The 20,472-nt window shown below is 40.4% G+C and overlaps 1 protein-coding gene across 11 annotated transcripts in view; it reads left to right on the top strand.

The window, feature by feature from the left end:
• LOC103031784 (membrane-associated phosphatidylinositol transfer protein 2) overlaps nucleotides 1-20,472 on the top strand; it is a 99,399-nt gene that overhangs the window by 30,410 nt on the left and 48,517 nt on the right. For 8 of the 11 annotated variants that reach the window (XM_049470861.1, XM_049470856.1, XM_049470858.1 and 5 more), the window contains exons 3-9: nucleotides 7,310-7,524; nucleotides 8,426-8,547; nucleotides 10,080-10,313; nucleotides 10,589-10,912; nucleotides 11,270-11,365; nucleotides 19,721-19,825; nucleotides 20,126-20,187. In XM_049470861.1, the coding sequence (XP_049326818.1) occupies nucleotides 7,310-7,524; nucleotides 8,426-8,547; nucleotides 10,080-10,313; nucleotides 10,589-10,912; nucleotides 11,270-11,365; nucleotides 19,721-19,825; nucleotides 20,126-20,187 (1,158 nt within the window). Of the gene's footprint in view, nucleotides 1-7,309; nucleotides 7,525-8,425; nucleotides 8,548-10,079; nucleotides 10,314-10,588; nucleotides 10,913-11,269; nucleotides 11,366-19,720; nucleotides 19,826-20,125; nucleotides 20,188-20,472 lie in introns of those variants that run through there. The other 3 variants (XM_049470857.1, XM_049470859.1, XM_049470863.1) reach the window with 2 other exon arrangements.

The following is a 20,472-nucleotide window of genomic DNA, read 5'->3' as shown; positions in this document are numbered from 1 at the left end:
GGAGAGATAGAGCGAGTGAGAGAAAGAGGGAGAGATAGACTGAGTGAGAGAAAGAGGGAGAGATAGAGCGAGTGAGAGAAAGAGGGAGAGATAGAGCGAGTGAGAGAAAGAGGGAGAGATAGACTGAGTGAGAGAAAGAGGGAGAGATAGAGCGAGTGAGAAAGTGAGAGGGAGAGATAGAGCGAGTGAGAGAAAGAGGGAGAGATAGACTGAGTGAGAGAAAGAGGGAGAGATAGAGCGAGTGAGAGAAAGAGGGAGAGATAGACTGAGTGAGAGAAAGAGGGAGAGATAGAGCAAGTGAGAGAAAGACGGAGAGATAGAGCGAGTGAGAGAAAGACGGAGAGATAGAGCGAGTGAGAGAGTGAGATCGAGTGAGAGAAAGAGGGAGAGATAGAGCGAGTGAGAGGGAGAGATAGAGCGAGTGAGAGAAAGAGGGAGGGATAGAGCGAGTGAGAGAAAGACGGAGAGATAGAGCAAGTGAGAGAAAGACGGAGAGATAGAGCGAGTGAGAGAGTGAGAGGGAGAGATAGAGCGAGTGAGAGTGAGAGATAGAGCGAGTGAGAGAAAGACGGAGAGATAGAGCGAGTGAGAGAGTGAGAGGGAGAGATAGAGCGAGTGAGAGAAAGACGGAGAGATAGAGCGAGTGAGAGAGTGAGAGGGAGAGAGAGCGAGTGAGAGAAAGACGGAGAGATAGAGCGAGTGAGAGGGAGAGATAGAGCGTGTGAGAGAAAGAGGGAGAGATAGAGCGAGTGAGAGAGTGAGAGGGAGAGATAGAGCAAGTGAGAGAAAGAGGGAGAGATAGAGCGAGTGAGAGGGAGAGAGAGCGAGTGAGAGAAAGACGGAGAGATAGAGCGAGTGAGAGGGAGAGATAGAGCGTGTGAGAGAAAGAGGGAGAGATAGAGCGAGTGAGAGAAAGACGGAGAGATAGAGCGAGTGAGAGAAAGAGGGAGAGATAGAGCGAGTGAGAGAAAGACGGAGAGATAGAGCGAGTGAGAGAAAGAGGGAGAGATAGAGCGAGTGAGAGAAAGACTGAGAGATAGAGCGAGTGAGAGAAAGTCGGAGAGATAGAGCGAGGGAGAGAGAGCGAGTGAGAGGGAGAGATAGAGCGAGTGAGAGAAAGAGGGAGAGATAGAGCGAGTGAGAGAAAGACGGAGAGATAGAGCGAGTGAGAGAAAGAGGGAGAGATGGGGCGAGTGAGAGAAAGTCGGAGAGATAGAGCGAGGGAGAGAGAGCGAGTGAGAGGGAGAGATAGAGCGAGTGAGAGAAAGAGGGAGAGATAGAGCGAGTGAGAGAAAGACGGAGAGATAGAGCGAGTGAGAGAAAGAGGGAGAGATAGAGCGAGTGAGAGAAAGTCGGAGAGATAGAGCGAGTGAGAGAAAGAGGGAGAGATAGAGCGAGTGAGAGAAAGTCGGAGAGATAGAGCGAGGGAGAGAGAGAGATAGAGCGAGTGAGAGAAAGTCGGAGAGATAGAGCGAGTGAGAGAAAGTCGGAGAGATAGAGCGAGGGAGAGAGAGAGATAGAGATAGAGCGAGTGAGAGAAAGACGGAGAGATAGAGCGAGTGAGAGAAAGAGGGAGAGATAGAGCGAGTGAGAGAAAGAGGGAGAGATAGAGCGAGTGAGACGGAGAGATAGAGCGAGTGAGAGAAAGAGGGAGAGATAGAGCGAGTGAGATGGAGAGATAGAGCGAGTGAGAGAGTGAGAGGGAGAGATAGAGCGAGTGAGAGAAAGATGGAGAGATAGAGTGAGTGAGAGGGAGAGATAGAGCGAGTGAGAGAGTGAGAGGGAGAGATAGAGCGAGTGAGAGAAAGATGGAGAGATAGAGCGAGTGAGAGGGAGAGATAGAGCAAGTGAGAGAAAGAGGGAGAGAGAGAGCGAGTGAGAGAAAGACGGAGAGATAGAGTGAGTGAGAGGGAGAGATAGAGCGAGTGAGAGAGTGAGAGGGAGAGATAGAGCGAGTGAGAGAAAGATGGAGAGATAGAGTGAGTGAGAGGGAGAGATAGAGAGAGTGAGAGGGAGAGATAGAGCGAGTGAGAGAAAGATGGAGAGATAGAGCGAGTGAGAGGGAGAGATAGAGCGAGTGAGAGAGTGAGAGGGAGAGATAGAGCGAGTGAGAGAAAGATGGAGAGATAGAGCGAGTGAGAGGGAGAGATAGAGCAAGTGAGAGAAAGAGGGAGAGAGAGAGCGAGTGAGAGAGTGAGAGGGAGAGATAGAGCGAGTGAGAGATAGAGGGAGAGATAGAGCGAGTGAGAGAGTGAGAGGGAGAGATAGAGCGAGTGAGAGTGAGAGATAGAGCGAGTGAGAGAAAGAGGGAGAGATAGAGCGAGTGAGAGAGTGAGAGGGAGAGATAGAGCGAGTGAGAGTGAGAGATAGAGCGAGTGAGAGAAAGAGGGAGAGATAGAGCGAGTGAGAGAGTGAGAGGGAGAGATAGAGCGAGTGAGAGAAAGAGGGAGAGATAGAGCGAGTGAGAGAGTGAGAGGGAGAGATAGAGCGAGTGAGAGTGAGAGATAGAGCGAGTGAGAGAAAGAGGGAGAGATAGAGCGAGTGAGAGAGTGAGAGGGAGAGATAGAGCGAGTGAGAGTGAGAGATAGAGCGAGTGAGAGAAAGAGGGAGAGATAGAGCGAGTGAGAGAGTGAGGTGATTGTCCCATCAGCTTTCCTTAAAGACACCAGAGATTTGTGCTGCGAAGTTGACCGTTCCAAATAAAAAAAGGCATCCATTTTATGCACAGATACAAATCTGGCTCTCACCAAATCCCCCTTTGCCTTTTCATTTAATATACCACTCAGGTTCTGTAAAAGTTTAAACAGCACTCTTTGTAAATCAGAAACCTTTTGATTTATAATTTGATCATACATTTTCATAATCTTCTGTTCCAACACCTGAACAGCCATTCTTATTTTAGTTGTAGAAAAAGCTGTGGAATTTTCACAAAGCTGTTTTCTTTGGGTCTTCCCCACTTCCCACCACTGCATAATAGTCTTAAACCTATCTTTCTGTAAAACTCACTCTCTCCAAAATAACTTAAAACACACATAAATTTTATATGTTAAAGTTTATAAAGTTTATATGATAACAAACTCTTATTTAAATACCACATACAGCTTTTAGCAGCATGAGAATCAACATGAAAATCAACAGTACATATATGATGGTCTGAGAAGGAGGTAGGCTGAATATTAGACTGACTGATTCTGTTTCTCACATTCTGAGAAATATAAAATCTGTCCAAACGTGCAGAACCCCCCCCCCCCCCCCCCCCCATTAAAGACTTTCAACCTCGTATAACATTTAACTGTAGGGTGTTTTTCCAGCCTGGTATCTATCATACCAAATGATGAAACTACTTTAGCCAAAACATCAGCTGACCGGGGGTGATGCTCTTCCCCATTCCTATCTTTAACAAAATCCAGTTCCAATCACCCCCCATTATAACAGTGTCCTTACAAGAGAAGGACTGTAGAGACTGCTGCAGCTTATTAAACAGCTCAATTCTATCAGAACCTTAGGAGAATATACATTTATAAGTACAAGCTCATGTACATTCACCTTAGCTCTAACTACCAGTAAAAGGCCCGCTATCACTTCTGTTTTAGACAGAATAGTCACTCTAGTAGATTGGGAAAAAATCATACCAACCCCACCACTAACATTTGAGAGGTGACTGAAAATATACTCTCCCTTCCACCACAGACCCCAATCAGAAACAAAATCCTTATGAGTCTCCTGCACAAAACACACATTTAACTTTTTCAGACTGAAAAGTTCAGAAAAAAGTGATTGTTTATTTTTATCCCTAAACCCATTTACATTTAAGGAGCCCACCCTAAGGATTTCCATGCTCTCGAAAAAGAAAGAGAAGAGACAGTAAATAAACAAAAAGACAAAGCATACAAGAAAGGACCTCTGACCTTGTGCACTGTGCTTATTTATTTTTAACCCCAGAGTGGGACTTTACACCAGCCTTCGCAGATTTTGCCTTCCTAATTCTAGTTACGTGATTTTTTAACCGATAACGCTTCGTCTTGGGAAGAACCTCATAACCAACGCTTTTCTGCGCTTTCAACACTGAACAAACAAATTTATCCAGATCAGGGAAATAATCACTCACATTAATGGTTTTCCCTTTAGTCTAATCCAAAAATTAGTTAATCTGATCCACAGTATACAACATTTCACAGTCGAACTGACCACTGCCAACATCTGAAAATTCTGAAATCCTGTCATCTCCTTCCTCCACCACTGCTGCTGAAAACACTGATTCTAACTGAGACACAGCTAGTGCTGCAGACCCCTGCTCAGTTCCCCCGCTGCCCTCAGCCTGCAGCTCAGCACTCACCTCATTACCTGCCTCCCCTTCTACCTGCCTGACCTGCAGCTCAGCCTGCAGCACAGTCTCCTCCCCCGACACCCTGTCCTCCGACCTCACACTCACCTCCTCACCCTGATCCGCCCCCGGGCCAGCTGCTGCAGACGTACCTTCTCCTGGATTCACGTCAGGTCGCACCACGATCTCACCGGTCCCGGCTTTTTCTAGCGCCCGGTTTTCCGGGGCGTACCTGCGCTCTTTAAGTGGACACACCAGCCGCTTGTGTCCAACACTTCTACACTCAAAACACCTCAAACTGTCAGTGCTAGCATATAACATGTACGAAAGCGCTCCGTCAGACACACGGAACGAGACATCCAGCGTCCTGTCCGGACTGTTTAAAAACATATAAACCTGGCGGTGAAACGACAGTGCGCTTTTAAGCTCCTCTGTCTTACAGCCAAGAGGCACCTCGATCATCTCACTGGCAAACTTACCAAAACAGATCAGTTCTTTACTGATTAAGTCATTAGGAAGGAAAGACGGGACATTGGAGATGGTGACTCTGGTTGCCAGTGTGGTCAACGGAGAGACTGGAACAAAAGTGTCCGCTACCCAGATCCCGTTTCCACCAATCTGTTCACTAAACGCTCATCTTTAATGAACACCACCACAGCTCTATTCATACGTGATGCAGAATATATTTGCTCAGTTCCTACTTGTTCTCCTACTGCTATAAGCACGTCTTATACTCGCTTCTGCTGGTGGGACGCACCTAAAGCCATTAGCGCGGGACAGAGCAGGCGTCTCTGCCAGGAGGCGGGACGCCATAACCCCCCTCACCCGCCGCCCAGAGCGGCACACAAATCACAGTGATTAACAGTGAAGAGTCAAAAGTATGAACATAGCCCGAAAAACAAGAGAAAAGATACAGAAAACGGGGAAAAGAGCACACGCCCCATTTGAGCAAAGATTTCTGTCCATGGATGAACTGATGCCACTCGTCACATCCAGGTGTGCTCCAGAGGCTCTTTCAGGAGCCAGTGCAGAGAAGTGTCCTCTTGCTGCTGGGTTTTTAAAATCAGAGTCCTTTAAAAAGTATGCGATAAAAGGATGGCAGATTCTGTAAAAACAGTCTTTTGGGGTTCATTAAAAACAGTGACTGGTCCAGGTCTAGATTACCCCTCCTCCGGAGCAGAGCGCAAGCCAGTGGCCTCCATCCGAGATGTTCTGGTCCAGAGAGAAGTCTCTGCAGGCAGACCCGGCGGCATGGGCGGGCATTGGCGGGCAGTGCCCCCCCACAGAGTCAGCTATGCCCCCCCTGACTGGACTGGAAGCCGTATATGTTTTTTTTTTGTTTTGTTTTGTTTTCACCTCTGAGTGACCATCTTTCTATTTTTCCTATCTCAGTTTGTCAGTCATACAATTCAACCAATCAGTGAAGGAAGGCAACGTTCTAGCCAATTACAGTTGGAGGGGGGCGGGTCACTGACTAAAGTTCATACTTGAGAAACAGCTACGCTCACCGTTGTTCGTGTGGCATGGATATTCGGACTTATTTCCAAACAAATAAGAGGACAACAAGTGACACTGGAGTACATGAGAATGGACAGGAAGCAGCACCATTCATTTCAGTTGGAAACGTAAGCGTTGAAGTCAACACTGGAGTAAACACAAACGCCGTCTGCCACTCTACTAAAAGTGGAGTAAACCTCTTTCTGCTCACCACACCTCCTCCCTCACATGCACAAACTTAGGTTTCTTGCAGGCAGAACAGTTCTCTGTTCTGCTCCTTGTACTCCCTAGCTGTTGTAGTTAACCCTCCTAGCATGAATGTTTACTTCAGTCAGTGTTCTGACATCAGTGCTTATGTTTTTCACTGCATGTGTTTTTGCATATATTTGACTTTTAATTTAATTGAATGAACAAAGCACTGCACTATTGTTTTTTGTTTGTTTGTTTGTTTAGATTTTGGGATTTTATTGACAGATTGTTGTTTCTCGGCACTGGAGTCGCCATAGAGCCGCTGTTCAATTTGAAGCAAATAAAAGGCTTTTTGAAAAAAATGTGCCCCCCTGAAAAAATACAATGCCCCCCCCCTTTAAAATGTTTCTGCAGCCGGGTCTGTCTGCAGGAACTGGAGGCGGAAAAACTGGGTTGGTTATGAACTGGGGCAAAAAAAAAAAAAAAAAGAGACTCTTTGGCCAGAGAATACAGCATACCTGACAAACAGCATCCTTGCCTTATCCCCCTCTGAGCTTTAAAAGGAGAGTTTAAACTGCCGTTAACCTTCAGAATACTCTCAGCATCACAGTATAAAACCCTGATCATGGCTATAAGACGAGGGGGGAACCCAAAGGCTGCTAGAACCTTCCAGAGATATTCATGTTCAACCCTGTCAAATGCCTTTTCCTGGTCTAGAGAAATCAGACCAGTATCAAAACCCAATAGACTTGAGACGTCCAAAATATCACGAATTAATGATATATTATCAAAAATAGACCTGTTTGGAACGCAGTAGGTCTGAACAGGGTGGACGAGCCGACCAATAACCTTCCTCAGCCTGGCTGCCAGCACCTTAGAGAGCAGGTGGTAAAAACGAATGAGAGAAAGAGAGGGAGAGAGTGAAAGAGAGGGAGACAGAGCGAGTGAAAGAAAGGGAGAGAGAGAGAGAAAGAGAGGGAGACAGAGCGAGTAAAAGAGGAAGAGAGAGAGAGAGAAAGAGAGGGTGAGACTTGGCGAGATAAGCGAGAGAGCATGAGAGCAGGCGACCAATTTTTTTTTTTCTTTTGGTACAGAGACTCAGTTTCGGTTGATGACTTTTTGGTATCGAATTCCGATACTCAGCCCTACTTTCTAGAACAATTTGTAATATAATTAAATCAGGATATTTATTTAGAATTTAAATAGATTTACTTTGATTATATAACACACTGCAAGAGTCAGAAAACATATTAAACTGGACCATTTATTTTATTTTCTCATCTGTGTTTTTGTTTTCAGAAAAAGAGCCGTGAAGAGAGCTGTGGTGAGGGAAGTGGTGTGGAGATCCTGGAGAATCGGCCCTACACAGACGGACCTGGAGGAACCGGTCAATACACACACAAGGTCTATCACATAGGCATGCACATCCCTAGCTGGTTCCGTTCCATTCTGCCCAAAGCTGCTCTCCGGGTGGAGGAGGAATCCTGGAATGCATATCCATACACACGCACACGGTGAGCATGATGCCTGTCAGAGCATCTACTGATTTCTGTCTCACGATGTGGAATTCTCTTCCTTGTGTTTTTATACATATATATATATATATATATTCCTATACTGTTATGTCAAGCTGGTTTCATAGTTATCCATAAGTGCTCCCATAGTGATTTCAAAGCACTCTATAGTGTAATTTTAGAGGACCAGAAAGACTTTCCTCCTTATTCCTAACAAATAGTAAAGTCAAGTAAAACAGCTATTTTAAAACAAGAAAATAGCTGTTTTACTTGACTTTAGACTTTTAACAAAAAAATTATATTTAATTATCTCTCAAATATTGCAGTTGTTCACAGACTATAGTTGACTATAGTTGTATGCACATTGTAGGTAAATTGCAACTATAAAAATTAACACTATATCGATTATAAAATGGATGGACAGATGCAGTTTTCTTTTTGCATGGATGTAGTTGCTCAGTGTTCTGCAGTTATGCAGTTGGACACCCACTCAAGTTTAGGGTTCATCCATTTCGTATCAGGAACACATCTCTACATTCTAAAGAGCAGAGAGCCATTCACTTATTGTGCCATTCTTTTCTGATTTTATTTAATCAGGCTGCTACTTCTACTTAAAACATGAGTCATTTTTTAAATAAAGTGCTAGTGAGTGCAACAGATGCAGAGGGTCAGGAGAGGGGTCGTCAGTTATTAATATTCCAGAGAGAATGCAAGGTCAGATACAAAGGTAATGATCGATTGTTAAAGAATTGATTGGTAAAAAGCAATGTGTGGATATTAATAGACAACAGGCTGAGCATGAGTATAGGGTTTTTATGCTTAATTGAATTAACTATCTGACTACCTGAATGTATTTAATCTCTTTTCTCATTCTTTATTTTTTATTATTTTTTCTTTCTAGATACACTTGTCCATTTGTGGAAAAGTTTTCTATTGACATTGAGACGTACTACAAATCTGATACAGGAAACCAAGCAGATGTTTTTAATCTTTCTCTAGCCGAGAGAAGACAAAGAACACTAGGTCTGAGATATATCTATTTTAATCTAATATCTGAATCTGAAATACAGACCAGGCCTTCACATCTGTAGAGGGTATGCACGTGACGTCATAGCTGGCAGATGTCGCTGCAGTCACGCTCACCGAGCGGCAAAAAGACAGACTGAGTGGCAGCTTTAGTGTTCAGTGTGAACGCTATGAAAACACAAAGTGGGAAAAAGAGGTTGTTTGATCAAATGCACAGATTGAGAAAGTGAAAGCTCATCAGTTAGTCCCTTAGTTTGATCAGGAATTTTGGAATTAGGAGACAAGCAGGGCAGTGGTACTGCAGGATCAGGATTGAGAAATTAAGTACATAAAAATAAAAATAAACTTGATCAGTTTTTTAATAATTACATTGGATTGAGCATATATTTGCTTGTTATATTACTGGTTTTGCTATTTTCCCTAAGACTGTTTTGTCACTCAGCCTGACTCGGGGGGCGTGTTCTAGCAGGAATATGACGTTAATACATACCCTCTTTTTTTTTCACATGTTTATTCATTCCATGATCCTGCAATTAAATATGGCCATTTAATGCTACTGATTTCATTTTATTACAAATTCTGATTAAGCCGTACAATAAGATGTTTAGCATCTAATATATTTGTCATTAAATAAATGTTCAATCGCTTAATTTATTCTGGTGCTTACAGAAGAGACTCAATTCTTCTTGCCAATGTAATATAATAAGGCACATGCAATAAAACTTTTATTCCATTTATACTATATAATAATGAGCACTCACTACTGTTGAGTTGCTATTATCAGGTCCCTTTTGGGCCCTTTTTTTCTACTACGACCCAAACGTGTTCTGGAACACAAGATCTGGTTAATTAGTATGTGCCATTAAAGCCCAAGAGGTGTTCTAAGAACACTTCCACCAGTCCAGTTTGTCAAGGCAGGTTGGGTACAAATTCTGTCTATACTGTCTGTGACCCACCCAGCAGAAATCAATTTATTAGGCCTCCTGCTGTTGAAGCCCCTCTGCCTCAAGACTGGACATGTTCTGCTTATTAGTTGTTTAATGTGTCATCTGATTTACGTTAAGCTTGCTGCTTAACCAGCCTGACCGTTCCCAATTGATCTCCTTTATCAACCAGGCAGAACTAACTTTTACTGCATGTCTTTCGGAATTCTGTAAACTCTGTACTGTGTGCATGAAAATCTCAGGGGATCAGTTGTAGATAGATAGATAGATAGATAGATAGATAGATAGATAGATAGATAGATAGATAGATAGATAGATAGATAGATAGATAGATAGATAGATAGATAGATAGATAGATAGATAGATAGATAGATAGATAGATAGATAGATAGATAGATAGATAGATAGATAGATAGACAATTCTATAAATACTCAAACCAGTTTCTCTGGCATTAACAATCATGCCACAGTTCATCAGATCACTGTTTTTCCCCCCATCTAATGGCCTGGATGTATGATTTTATGAATTGCCCTGCTGCCCTTAATTATTTTAAATACTTTAATAAGCAGAATTTTCTTGTCCAGATCCCATAGACATAGTGAAGGACCCAATCCCACCTCATGAGTACAAAGCAGAAGAAGACCCACGTATATACCGCTCCATCAAGACCAGTCGTGGGCCTCTTAATGATGACTGGATTGAAGAGTTTGTGAAAGATCCCAGTAAATCACCTGTTATGTGTGCTTACAAACTCTGCAAAGTGGAGTTCCGCTACTGGGGCATGCAGTCCAAGATAGAGCGCTTCATTCATGATGTTGGTAGGTATTTTTGTATTTGATTTTAGGTACTCAGTCACTGAATAGCATATTGCTGTTTTCTACCTTTAGCAAGTTTAGAAAATGCAAATAATAAAAAATGTGATCTGATTATTTTATTATTTATAATGATTATTTTATTATCATTATCAAGTCAGTGTCATTTTATGGGCACAGTTTCTTTAGCTTATCCACATTTAATTTAATTGAAGTAAGTTGTAGGTCTGAGTCCACTACTTGTTAAGGCTTAATTTAAAACATTCATTTACATTTGGCAGGTCTGAGGAAGGTGATGGTGCGTGCCCACCGGCAGGCCTGGTGCTGGCAAGATGAGTGGTATGGTCTGACCATGGAAGACATCCGGCAGTTAGAGCTGGAAACCCAGCTGGCCCTGGCCCAGAAAATGGCTCAATATGCTGAAGAGGCAACAGAGGCTAATTGCGTGGGTGACTCCTTCCCAGAGAAGAGCCGGGAAACACAGGACACTCTGAGCCCAAGCCCTGGACAAGAGGTTGTGGGAGTGGACACCCTGCAGGCAAGAGGCACACTGACCAAGCAGTGGTCTACATCCTCCAGGTCCTCCAGATCGTCTAAGAGAGGAGGTGTGTGTGAGTTTGTGTAGCTCAGGATTTGGAATTTGTTTACTGTTTTTGCTGCATCTAATGGAGAGCTGTAGGATCTCCTGCTGTTAGAAGGTTGTGTCTCTCTAGAAAACTTATTGAGGGTTATGGAACACAATCTCACAAAACATTCTCAACTGCAGTTTTAAGGCTCAATCAAAACTATTGTTGATAAAACTAAGATTCACTGATAAAATGTTACTTTAATTACAATTCTGGATAAGCTAAATCATTCCAACTCTGAAAAAAAAGTGTAAATGTAAATGTCAGTGTAATTGTTTTGTATAATGTTCATAAGATATTCATTCATGTATGATGCTGATTGAAATTGTGTTCTAGTGAGTCCATCCCAACAGAGTATCTCAGAGTGGAGGATGCAGAGCATTGCTCGTGATTCGGAGGATAACTCTGACGACGAGTTCTTTGATGCCCATGGTAAATATAGCCTCTCTCTAAGTGAGTGGAAGTGTGAACAGTGCACCGGCATGCTACTCTTGTGCTCAAATTAGACTACATGTAAAAGGTTATGACTGTAACTTCTCTCTCATAACTGCCTTTCTCGCAGTGTTGTTTCCTCTTTTGCAGCTGTAGTGACTCTTTTTTGCTATATTTCAAGAAGCTACAACACCAAAGAGCTGTGCTGTGTATTTATATAGGGCAAGGCTTATTTAAAGGTGCATTATGTAAGACCTGAGAGTGAATGTGTGAAATGGCTACAGCAGTCCAATTTCAAAACACCACTGCTCCCCCCACCCCTCCCCAGTCACGAAGGTTATTTGGGTTGCCAAATTCAGCCGGCTGAATTTACACAATGAGTGAGTGAGCCCAGCGCTCATCGAGACTATGCCCCGTGCCCGGTGAGTGAGCCCCGCGCCCAGTGAGTGAGCCCCGAGTGAGAGACAGCTCGTCCCTAGTAAGTCATTCTAGTGGTGGTGATAAAGTACCTGACTGAATTAGCTAGCCAGTTAGCTTACCTGTTCAGGAGAAAAGTAGCAGCTCTGGGTCTTGTAGTCTTTTTAAGCTCTAAGTCTCCACTGTTCAAACTCACTGCTAGTATTTACTCTTGTTATGTTCCTGCTTTGGTCACTGATCTGTTTTGAGACATGCTGAGGCTTTTTTTCTGTGTAGCAGCTGAGGTTTAACTGAAGCAGCCCTGCTAGTTAGCTCCTTTGCTGCAGCATCGATTGCTGTAGTTTAGTGTGGGTACTGGCAACCTCAGGGGTGGGGTAAGTGTTGGGGAACGAGCAGCAGGAGGAGACAGAGGACAAAACTGAAAACTTAAAATAGGAACGTACTGCTGAAGCCCTGCTGACAAGAGCTGCCAGTACTTTCACTCAACATGTTTCCTTAAAATCTGATGATACATCCTGATTATTTTATCATTTACCACCGAACATTAGTTACATATTGGTCCTTTAAAGGAGTATTTATTGGTTCACTTCTAGGGACAATTACTTTGGGCCCTATTGTACACCCCATGCAAGGCGTGTAGCGTGGTGCGTTGCCATCGTACACCCCGTCAACAGTCTATTTTTACGCCTTGCACACATGTCCTTAAAATAGCAATGGACTTTTGGAATATTTTAACGCCGATGGGTATGTAGTGGTCTGGAAATGACGTGTGTTCAGGTTCTGGCGTTTTTTCTATCTTGGCGGCGACTGATCGGGTGAAACCACGTTACATCCAGAACTGGATTGATAAAAATAAAGCATAGTGTCATCCTGGCATCTGATGCTGCCTGTGAATTATATAAAACTTTAAACATTTGAAATACACAAAAATATACAGCTATATGTTTCTTATCACCAGGGCAACTTTACTAAAATATTAAATATATTAATTCATTAACTAAAATCTCATCCATTGCTCTAAAATGCCGCAGGCACGTGTAGCGGAGCTTGGCAGCGCGGGGGATTACCTGTATTTTCTTTAAAAATAATTACAATTATAAATAACGTCAGATAAAGTGTAGTACACTCCATGGTATAAACTCACTATATTTACACCACCATATTTACTGATATTTAATCAAGAGAAATCAGGCAAAATGTGCTGTGCCTTTGTGTGTGATTTATGTGTTTATTATGCATGATGGTAAAGGAGACATGCATATTTTTATTTTTAGCTTATACTTCATTAAAGTACATTTGTAATGCACGATCGGAATGAGACTACTTGTAAAAGAATGGTAAACGTGCTAGAATGTATTCATTATAGCAATACTGGGAAAATGGCACAACACAGATCATTTAATCAATGAAGGTGAATGAGTGTATATTATTCAATGTAGCCAAGCAGTGGAATTAAAATGTAAAAATAATCAATTTAGATTAAAATCAGCTGGTGGAGAGCATTAAAAATAATACAGTTAAGATAAGAGAAGATTAAGAAAAACTGATATGCTGGAAAAAAATAAATAAAATAAACAGGCAAGAATAAATGAATAAAAAAGAGGAAACTAATATAATAGCACCTCAGTAAAACCAGAGTTAGGAGATTAAAAAGTACAATAAAAATAATTAAAATAAACTAGTCAGAAATAAGATTTAACTAAATTAATGTAATAAATATACAATTCAACTAACTCATACAGTTTTTTATACAGTCACAAGCTGCAGTGACTAGTGTTATGTAAGGGTTGGCAATAATGAATCTGGTTGTGGAGTGGGAGACTGAGTCCAGTGGTTTGAGGGAACTGGTAGATATGTATATAAATTACATCATCATAGGCCACACCAGATGGTAAGATTGCATCAACAGTTCCAATCCTAGCAAACACGGGAAAACATGGTTCATATTGGTATGGATAACAGATTTTACTTTATACTTTTAATATACATCTATGATTCAGCTATATTCCATGGTATTTATACTCAATGAATGGGCAGTGCTGTAAGCTGGTAATACTAGCGCTAAAATTTGCTGGTATTATCTTAAAACTAACAGTCTCCAACTAACAAGTCTTGCTCTTCCAACTGTTTTCTTTTTCCCAACCACCTTGTTGAACAGTGAAGTTACTTACATGACTTACAGACATAAAACTTTTATACTTCCATATTTTTTTTTGCACTATAAGGTGCATTTAAAACCCATTAATTTCCCCCAAAATCATCAGTGCCCCTTTTAATGCTGTGCACCTTATAGGTTGTAGAGAGTGCAGAGTTCTCCAGCACCAAGGCTTAAGCAGTATTAGCTTTAGCCTCTTATCGCGCTAAGCGTTAGCTCTTTTGCCGCTCAGAGGTGAGTATTATAGGCCTGTAGCCTGCTGCTAACCCTGGCTAACACAGCTGGAGCAGCATTAGCATTACGCACTAACTGCATCACTAGCTCTTTCGGTTAGCCGCTAATGCTAATGCTGCTGCACCATCTGGAAATCTCACCCGAATAAACAGTTTTTAAGAAGGAAATCTGTGTAGATAAACATCCAGCGCTTGTTTGACTTTAAAAAGAATTACAGTTTTGTTTACTTAGCTTAGCTTTACATGTGCCGTCCTTACATATATAAATACATGTATTGATGTATTTATTGTATGAAACTCATTTGTGACATTAATCCTTAGCATAACATTGAAATCTGAAATCTGCTTGTCCTGTAACAGTGTTGTTTATTTGTGCTGTTGCTTTGTTTCTGTCCTCACGCTGCATGTTTTTCTGGCACAGACTACTTCTTATGTAATGCAGAAAGCCAGCATGCGTTTGGTCTGCAGATGCAATAGGATGGAATTCCATGGAAAGCCTTGCTGCCCTGTGCTGCTAATTTCTTTTCTGTGTTGAGCTTGATGGTGGATTTCCCACGCACCATTTTGCCTTCAAACAGCTGATTATGCGCACTGTAAAGAATGAAATAAACAAATGCATCAGCCAACATTTTTAGATCAGTCTTATACACATGCCTTTTCTGTGTACTTGTGTTTATTGTGTTTATGACAAATACAGTCATATGAAAAAGTTTGGGCACCCCTATTAATCTGAATCATTTGTAGTTCTAAATATTTGGGTGTTTGCAACAGCCATTTCAGTTATATATCAGTGATATATCTAATAACTGATGGATTGAAATAAGGTTTATTGCACAGAAAATGTGCAATATGCATTAAACCAAAATTTAACCGGTGCAAAAGTATGGGCACTGTAACGCGGGGATGAGACGGGAGGCGGATTTATATGCGGGTAAGACCAATACTTTAATAAATAACAAATAAACAAACAGGGGAATAACGAATATATCTATGTACATAAACAAACAACAGGGAGAAACGTAAAACAGATAATAACAAACAGGGCTAGGGATATATATATACAAAGGATAAATACGTAAATATATACAAAATAAACAAAGAAACAAACAGGAAATAAACGTGACTAGAAATAATGTGAATGACAATAAACAAGAGCGAGTAAATATGAAACGTGGAGAAAGCAATAACGTGACATGACAGACAACGGGGGAAGGTGCAAAGACCGACGGCTAAACATGGACTAAACTGTGCTATAAATAGGAACAAGAAACACTGAACACCTGGGGAAGGGGCGGAGCTACAAATTACACACACGTGAAGGAAAAGTACTAGAGAAACACACTAGGAAACGGGGAAAACACAGGAAAACATAGCGAGGGCGTAACAGGCACCCTTATCATTTTATTTGGTTTGGTAACCTCATTGAGCTTTGAACTTCATAGCCAGGTGTATCCAATCATGAGAAAAGGTATTTAAGGTGGACAAGTTGTTCTCCTATTTGAATCTCCTCTGAAGAGTGGCATCATGGGCTCATCAAAACAACTCTCAAATGATCTAAAAACAAAGATTGTTCAACATAGTTGTTCAGGGGAAGGATACAAAAAGTTGTCTCAGAGATTTAACCTGTCAGTTTCCACTGTGAGGAACATAGTAAGGAGATGGAAGAGCACAGGGACAGTTCTTGTTAAGCCCAGAAGTGGCAGGCCAAGAAAAATATCAGAAAGGCAGAGAAGAAGAATGGTGAGAACAGTCAAGGACAATCCACAGACCACCTCCAAAGAGCTGCAGCATCATCTTGCTGCAGATGGTGTCACTGTGCATTGCTCAACAATACAGCGCACTTTGCACAAGGAGAAGCTGTATGGGAGAGTGATGCAAAAGAAGCCATTTCTGCCATTTCTGTAGTACAGCTCTTACACTCCCTCATACTGGTCACTAAAAGTTCCAACATGGCACCTCATGGCAAAAAACTCTCTGAGGATCTTAAAAGACAAATTGTTGTGCTACAAAAAGATAGCCAAGGCTACAAGAAGATTGCCAACACCCAGAAACTGAGCTGCAGCACAGTGGACAAGATCATCCAACATTTTAAAAGAGCAGGGTCCAATCAGAAAAGACCTCGCGTTGGTCGTCATCAAATTGGTCTGCATGGCTGTCACCCCAGAAGGTAGCCTCTTCTGAGGTCTGTACACAAGAAAGCCTGCCAACAGTTTGCTGAAGACACGTCAACAAAGGACATAGATTACTGGACCCATATCCTTTGGTCTGATGAGACCAAGATTAATTTATTTGGTTCAGATGGTCTCAAGCATGTTTGGTGGCAATCAGGTGAGGAGTACAAAGAAAAGTGTGTCATGCCTACAGTCAAGCATGGTGATGGGAATGCCATGGTCTAGGGCTGCATGAGTGCAGCAGGTGTTGGGTGTTAAATTTCATTGATTTGTATAATATGTACTGTGAAATACTGAAGCAGAGCATGAACCCCTCCCTCTGGAAACTGGGTCGCAGGGCAGAGTTCCAGCATGATAATGACCCCAAACACACCTCTAAGACGAGCAATGCTTTATTGAAGAGGCTGAGGGTAAAGGTGATGGACTGGCCAAGCACCTCTCCAGATGTCTGTATATTGAGTTATTTTTAGAGAAGAATAAATGTACACTGTTATATAAGCTTCACACAGACTACTTTTCATTGTGTCAAAGTGTCATTTAGTCAGTGTTTTCCCATGGAAAGATATACTTAAATATCTGCAAAAATGTGAGGGGTGTACTCACTTTTGTGGTACGTTGTATGTTCAGATATTTGTGGACAAAATATTCAGCTACTTTAAGTTTCACTCGTTGCTCACACAGATGTCTATGCAGCTAGTCATCTAGTCCATACCAACAAATGCATAGCAAGGGCTAGATGGGCCTAAATCCACCCAGCACGGAGCTGTAGCGTAGTACTCTTTTCTGTATTTTTTAGTAAGCTAAGGATAAGGTGGGATGGTGATCATATAACATCAGTACTTTACTAAAGCTCCTGTTGCTGAATACAATCAAATTTTCACAGCAAGAAGAAACGGTGATTGATCAGGTGTTAATTTTGTCTGTATATTGTATCTGTGGTGATTGTTGAATGCCTTCTTTTAATATGCAGTTAGTTCTGTAATCTATTTACAGTGATATAAAAAGTTTGGGCACCCCTGATTTACAGAAAATGTGCAATAATTATTTAAACTAAATTAGGCAGGTGCATACATTTGGGCACCCTAGTCGTTTTCTTGATTTAAAATACCTTTAGCATTAAATATTGGAACACAAAATTAGTTTGGGAAGCTCGCTGACCCTTGACCTACATGCACAGATGAATCCAATTATGAGAAAGGGTTAAGTTAACTTGCATTTTCTCTGAAGAGCAGCAATATGGGAGCCTCAAAGCAACACCTCTGAAATAACCTGAAAACAAAGATTGTTCAGCATCATGGTTTAGAAGGATATAAAAAGCTCAAATCTCAGAGATTTCAGCTTCAGTTTCCACTGTGAGGAAATGGAAGACCATAGGGACAGTTCTAGTTAAGACCTGAAGTGGCATTTTTGCACCTGCCTAATTAAATTAAAAGAACTATTCCACACTTTCTGTAAATCCTATAAACTTAATTTCACTTCTCAAATATCGCTGTGTTCATCTGCTATATGATATATATAATTATATTATAGATTTATTGCTGAATCCCAATGAATTATAAAGGAAAATCTTGAAAATAATCAGGAGGAGTATTATATGTTTTTATTCTTTTCTATGTTTTGGCTTGACAGAAAAGATATGTTGTTTTTTACGACCAATTATTGCCTGATATTAATTAAAATATTTGAAGAGATTAAAAGAATTATAATTTTTTCATTGTGTCTTTTAAATGCAAGATGGATTGTGCACCATTATTCATACTGACTGGGATCTCACATCTTTGTAAATGACCTACTTGCATTAAAGACTCCTGAACACATCTCTTACCAGTTCATACATTCGTGTTGATTATAATTGGTAATATATGTATTTCTCAGTCAGTGTGGTGTCCAGTTAACCCAAAGGAAAAAATGACTTATTAAAGAATTCAGTTCAGTTTGGTACAGTGCTATATGCTTGATGTGACTGAAGATGCTTAAGGTGGATATGTTCACTGTCATCGAATACTGTAGTATTACTACACTAACTCTAGTGTTAGTGTAGTTACTCAACAAAAGTCAGCCGTTACATAATGCTATTACTTTTTTAAAACAGTAATTACAATGAGGTCATACTTGCTGATGAAATCTTATTACATCAGTGCACATTAAATTATTTTTTTTACCCATATTACCCAGATTACAGTGCTTCAGCATTCACAGTTGAAGACATCTGCTGTTGCACAAATAATACATGAACATGTGCATATGTGTTACTGCAGTGCAAGAAGTGACTGCTTAAACAGGTCAGTGTTAAAATTGGATTAAAAAAGACTATTGTTCTGGATGGGGGATTAAACCAGCTTTAGAGACAATGCTAGGTATAAAATTAGCTCTCGACCCTAAATTGTTTATCTTGGGTCTATATCCTGATAGACATGATAAGTCTAGAGAAATAATCACGGCCATGGATTTATGTTTACTCTTGCAAAAAGAGTCTTGGAATTAGTCTTAATTCATTAACTGAATTAATGAAATCTCCACAACTTTACATATGTAAAAGATTACTTACATTATAAAGGGGAAACTTTCATTATTTCAAAACATTTGGGGTCCTTTTTTTTGAGTGAGTTGGGTGAAAGAGGAGTAATTACTAGTGATCCTCTGCAGTATTTTATTTTATTCTAAAATAATTAGCTTTCTTTGGAGACTAAACTTCCCTATTCTGTTTAAATTTGAGTTTGTATTATTTGAACCATACACAACAGTGAAATGATTTGAGCTAACCCCTGACAAAACAGAGAAACCTTTGTTTTTCTGATGCTTTTTTATTTGAGGGTTTTCGCCCTGTGTTGTTGTTTTTTATCTTTCTCATACATAAACTTTCAATTAAGTGCTGCTCTAAGATATCTCATAAATATCTGATTTGCGAGGAAAGGACAAGTTGAATGCTGGACAATGATGTTTCTTTTAATATGAGAACATGCATATCTCTGTACACTATTGGAAGCCTTTTTTATTCTTTTTTGAAAAACAAATAAAGATAATGTTGGAAAAAAGACTATTGGGTTTAGCTCTACTTAGTAGATCTTGTTTTAGTTTATGTTTTTTTTCCAGTTATTCCTTATTTGTATTATTTCTTATTCACATACTGCAACATGTTAGTTTGAACCATTTATTTCCAAAACTGTATACAACAAAATGTTGCTCTAGTCACCTGGCATTTCTCTAAATGATTATCTGTGCTGTTACAGTAAAGCATTGAGTGTCCTGAATTCCCTATTCATGTTGTTTTGTGCTAATACAGTGAAGAAGCATATCAAATATTAATGAATTTTAAAGACATTTTTAAATCTATTTACAATTTATTACATAACTGCACTTGTTCTGTTCTCTTTAACAGAAGACTTTTCAGACAATGAAGAGATCTTTCCTAAGGAGATTGCCAAGTGGAACTCTAATGACCTCATGGATAAGATTGAAGCAGGGGATCTGGAAGAATCCACAGGTGCTTATAATCTCTAGTCTTTTAATAAATGTAAATTAGTTCCATATAAAACGCTGTTACTACATTTCTAGAGGGTTCATACACCCTCATACATACTTATGTAGAATTGATAGTGGCGATAGTATTGTCCTTATTTAAATGTTGGCCAGAACTAAAGATGCTAGATGTTCATTTAGCTTCTATAAGATGACACAACTTTTATGCATATTTACCATGTTAATTTGTCTGTTAATAACAAAGCAATAAATAAAAAAGATCCTGTATGTTTGTTATTGAGTGATATTATCTGCTCTCTGATAGAAGAGCTGTACCAGGAGATGGGGGAGTACGCAAGGACAGCGAGTGAGGAGAGGCTAGATGAGGTATGTAACTTTACTGAACATAAAAAAGAATCAATAATGTACTTAACACAGAAGAAAAAATTGACTTGCTCTCCCCGTATTTAACAAAGGACAAGTGGTTTAGTGATTTAAGTCAAATTTATGAGAACAAAATAAAATCTAAACACATTTAGAGTTACAGTAGTACATCCTTTTACACAGTAATCTTCTGTTTCCAAAATATCTCATATTCATCTGATTGACATTAATATAATTTTATAATTGAATATTACAGATAATAATAAATGAATATTCCCTATATATTCA

The sequence above is a fragment of the Astyanax mexicanus genome, chromosome 22, assembly GCF_023375975.1.
Source record: "Astyanax mexicanus isolate ESR-SI-001 chromosome 22, AstMex3_surface, whole genome shotgun sequence".
Lineage (NCBI taxonomy): Eukaryota > Metazoa > Chordata > Actinopteri > Characiformes > Acestrorhamphidae > Astyanax > Astyanax mexicanus.
The sequence above is the reverse complement of the archived record's forward strand: the minus strand, read 5'-3'. Positions and strand labels throughout refer to the sequence as shown.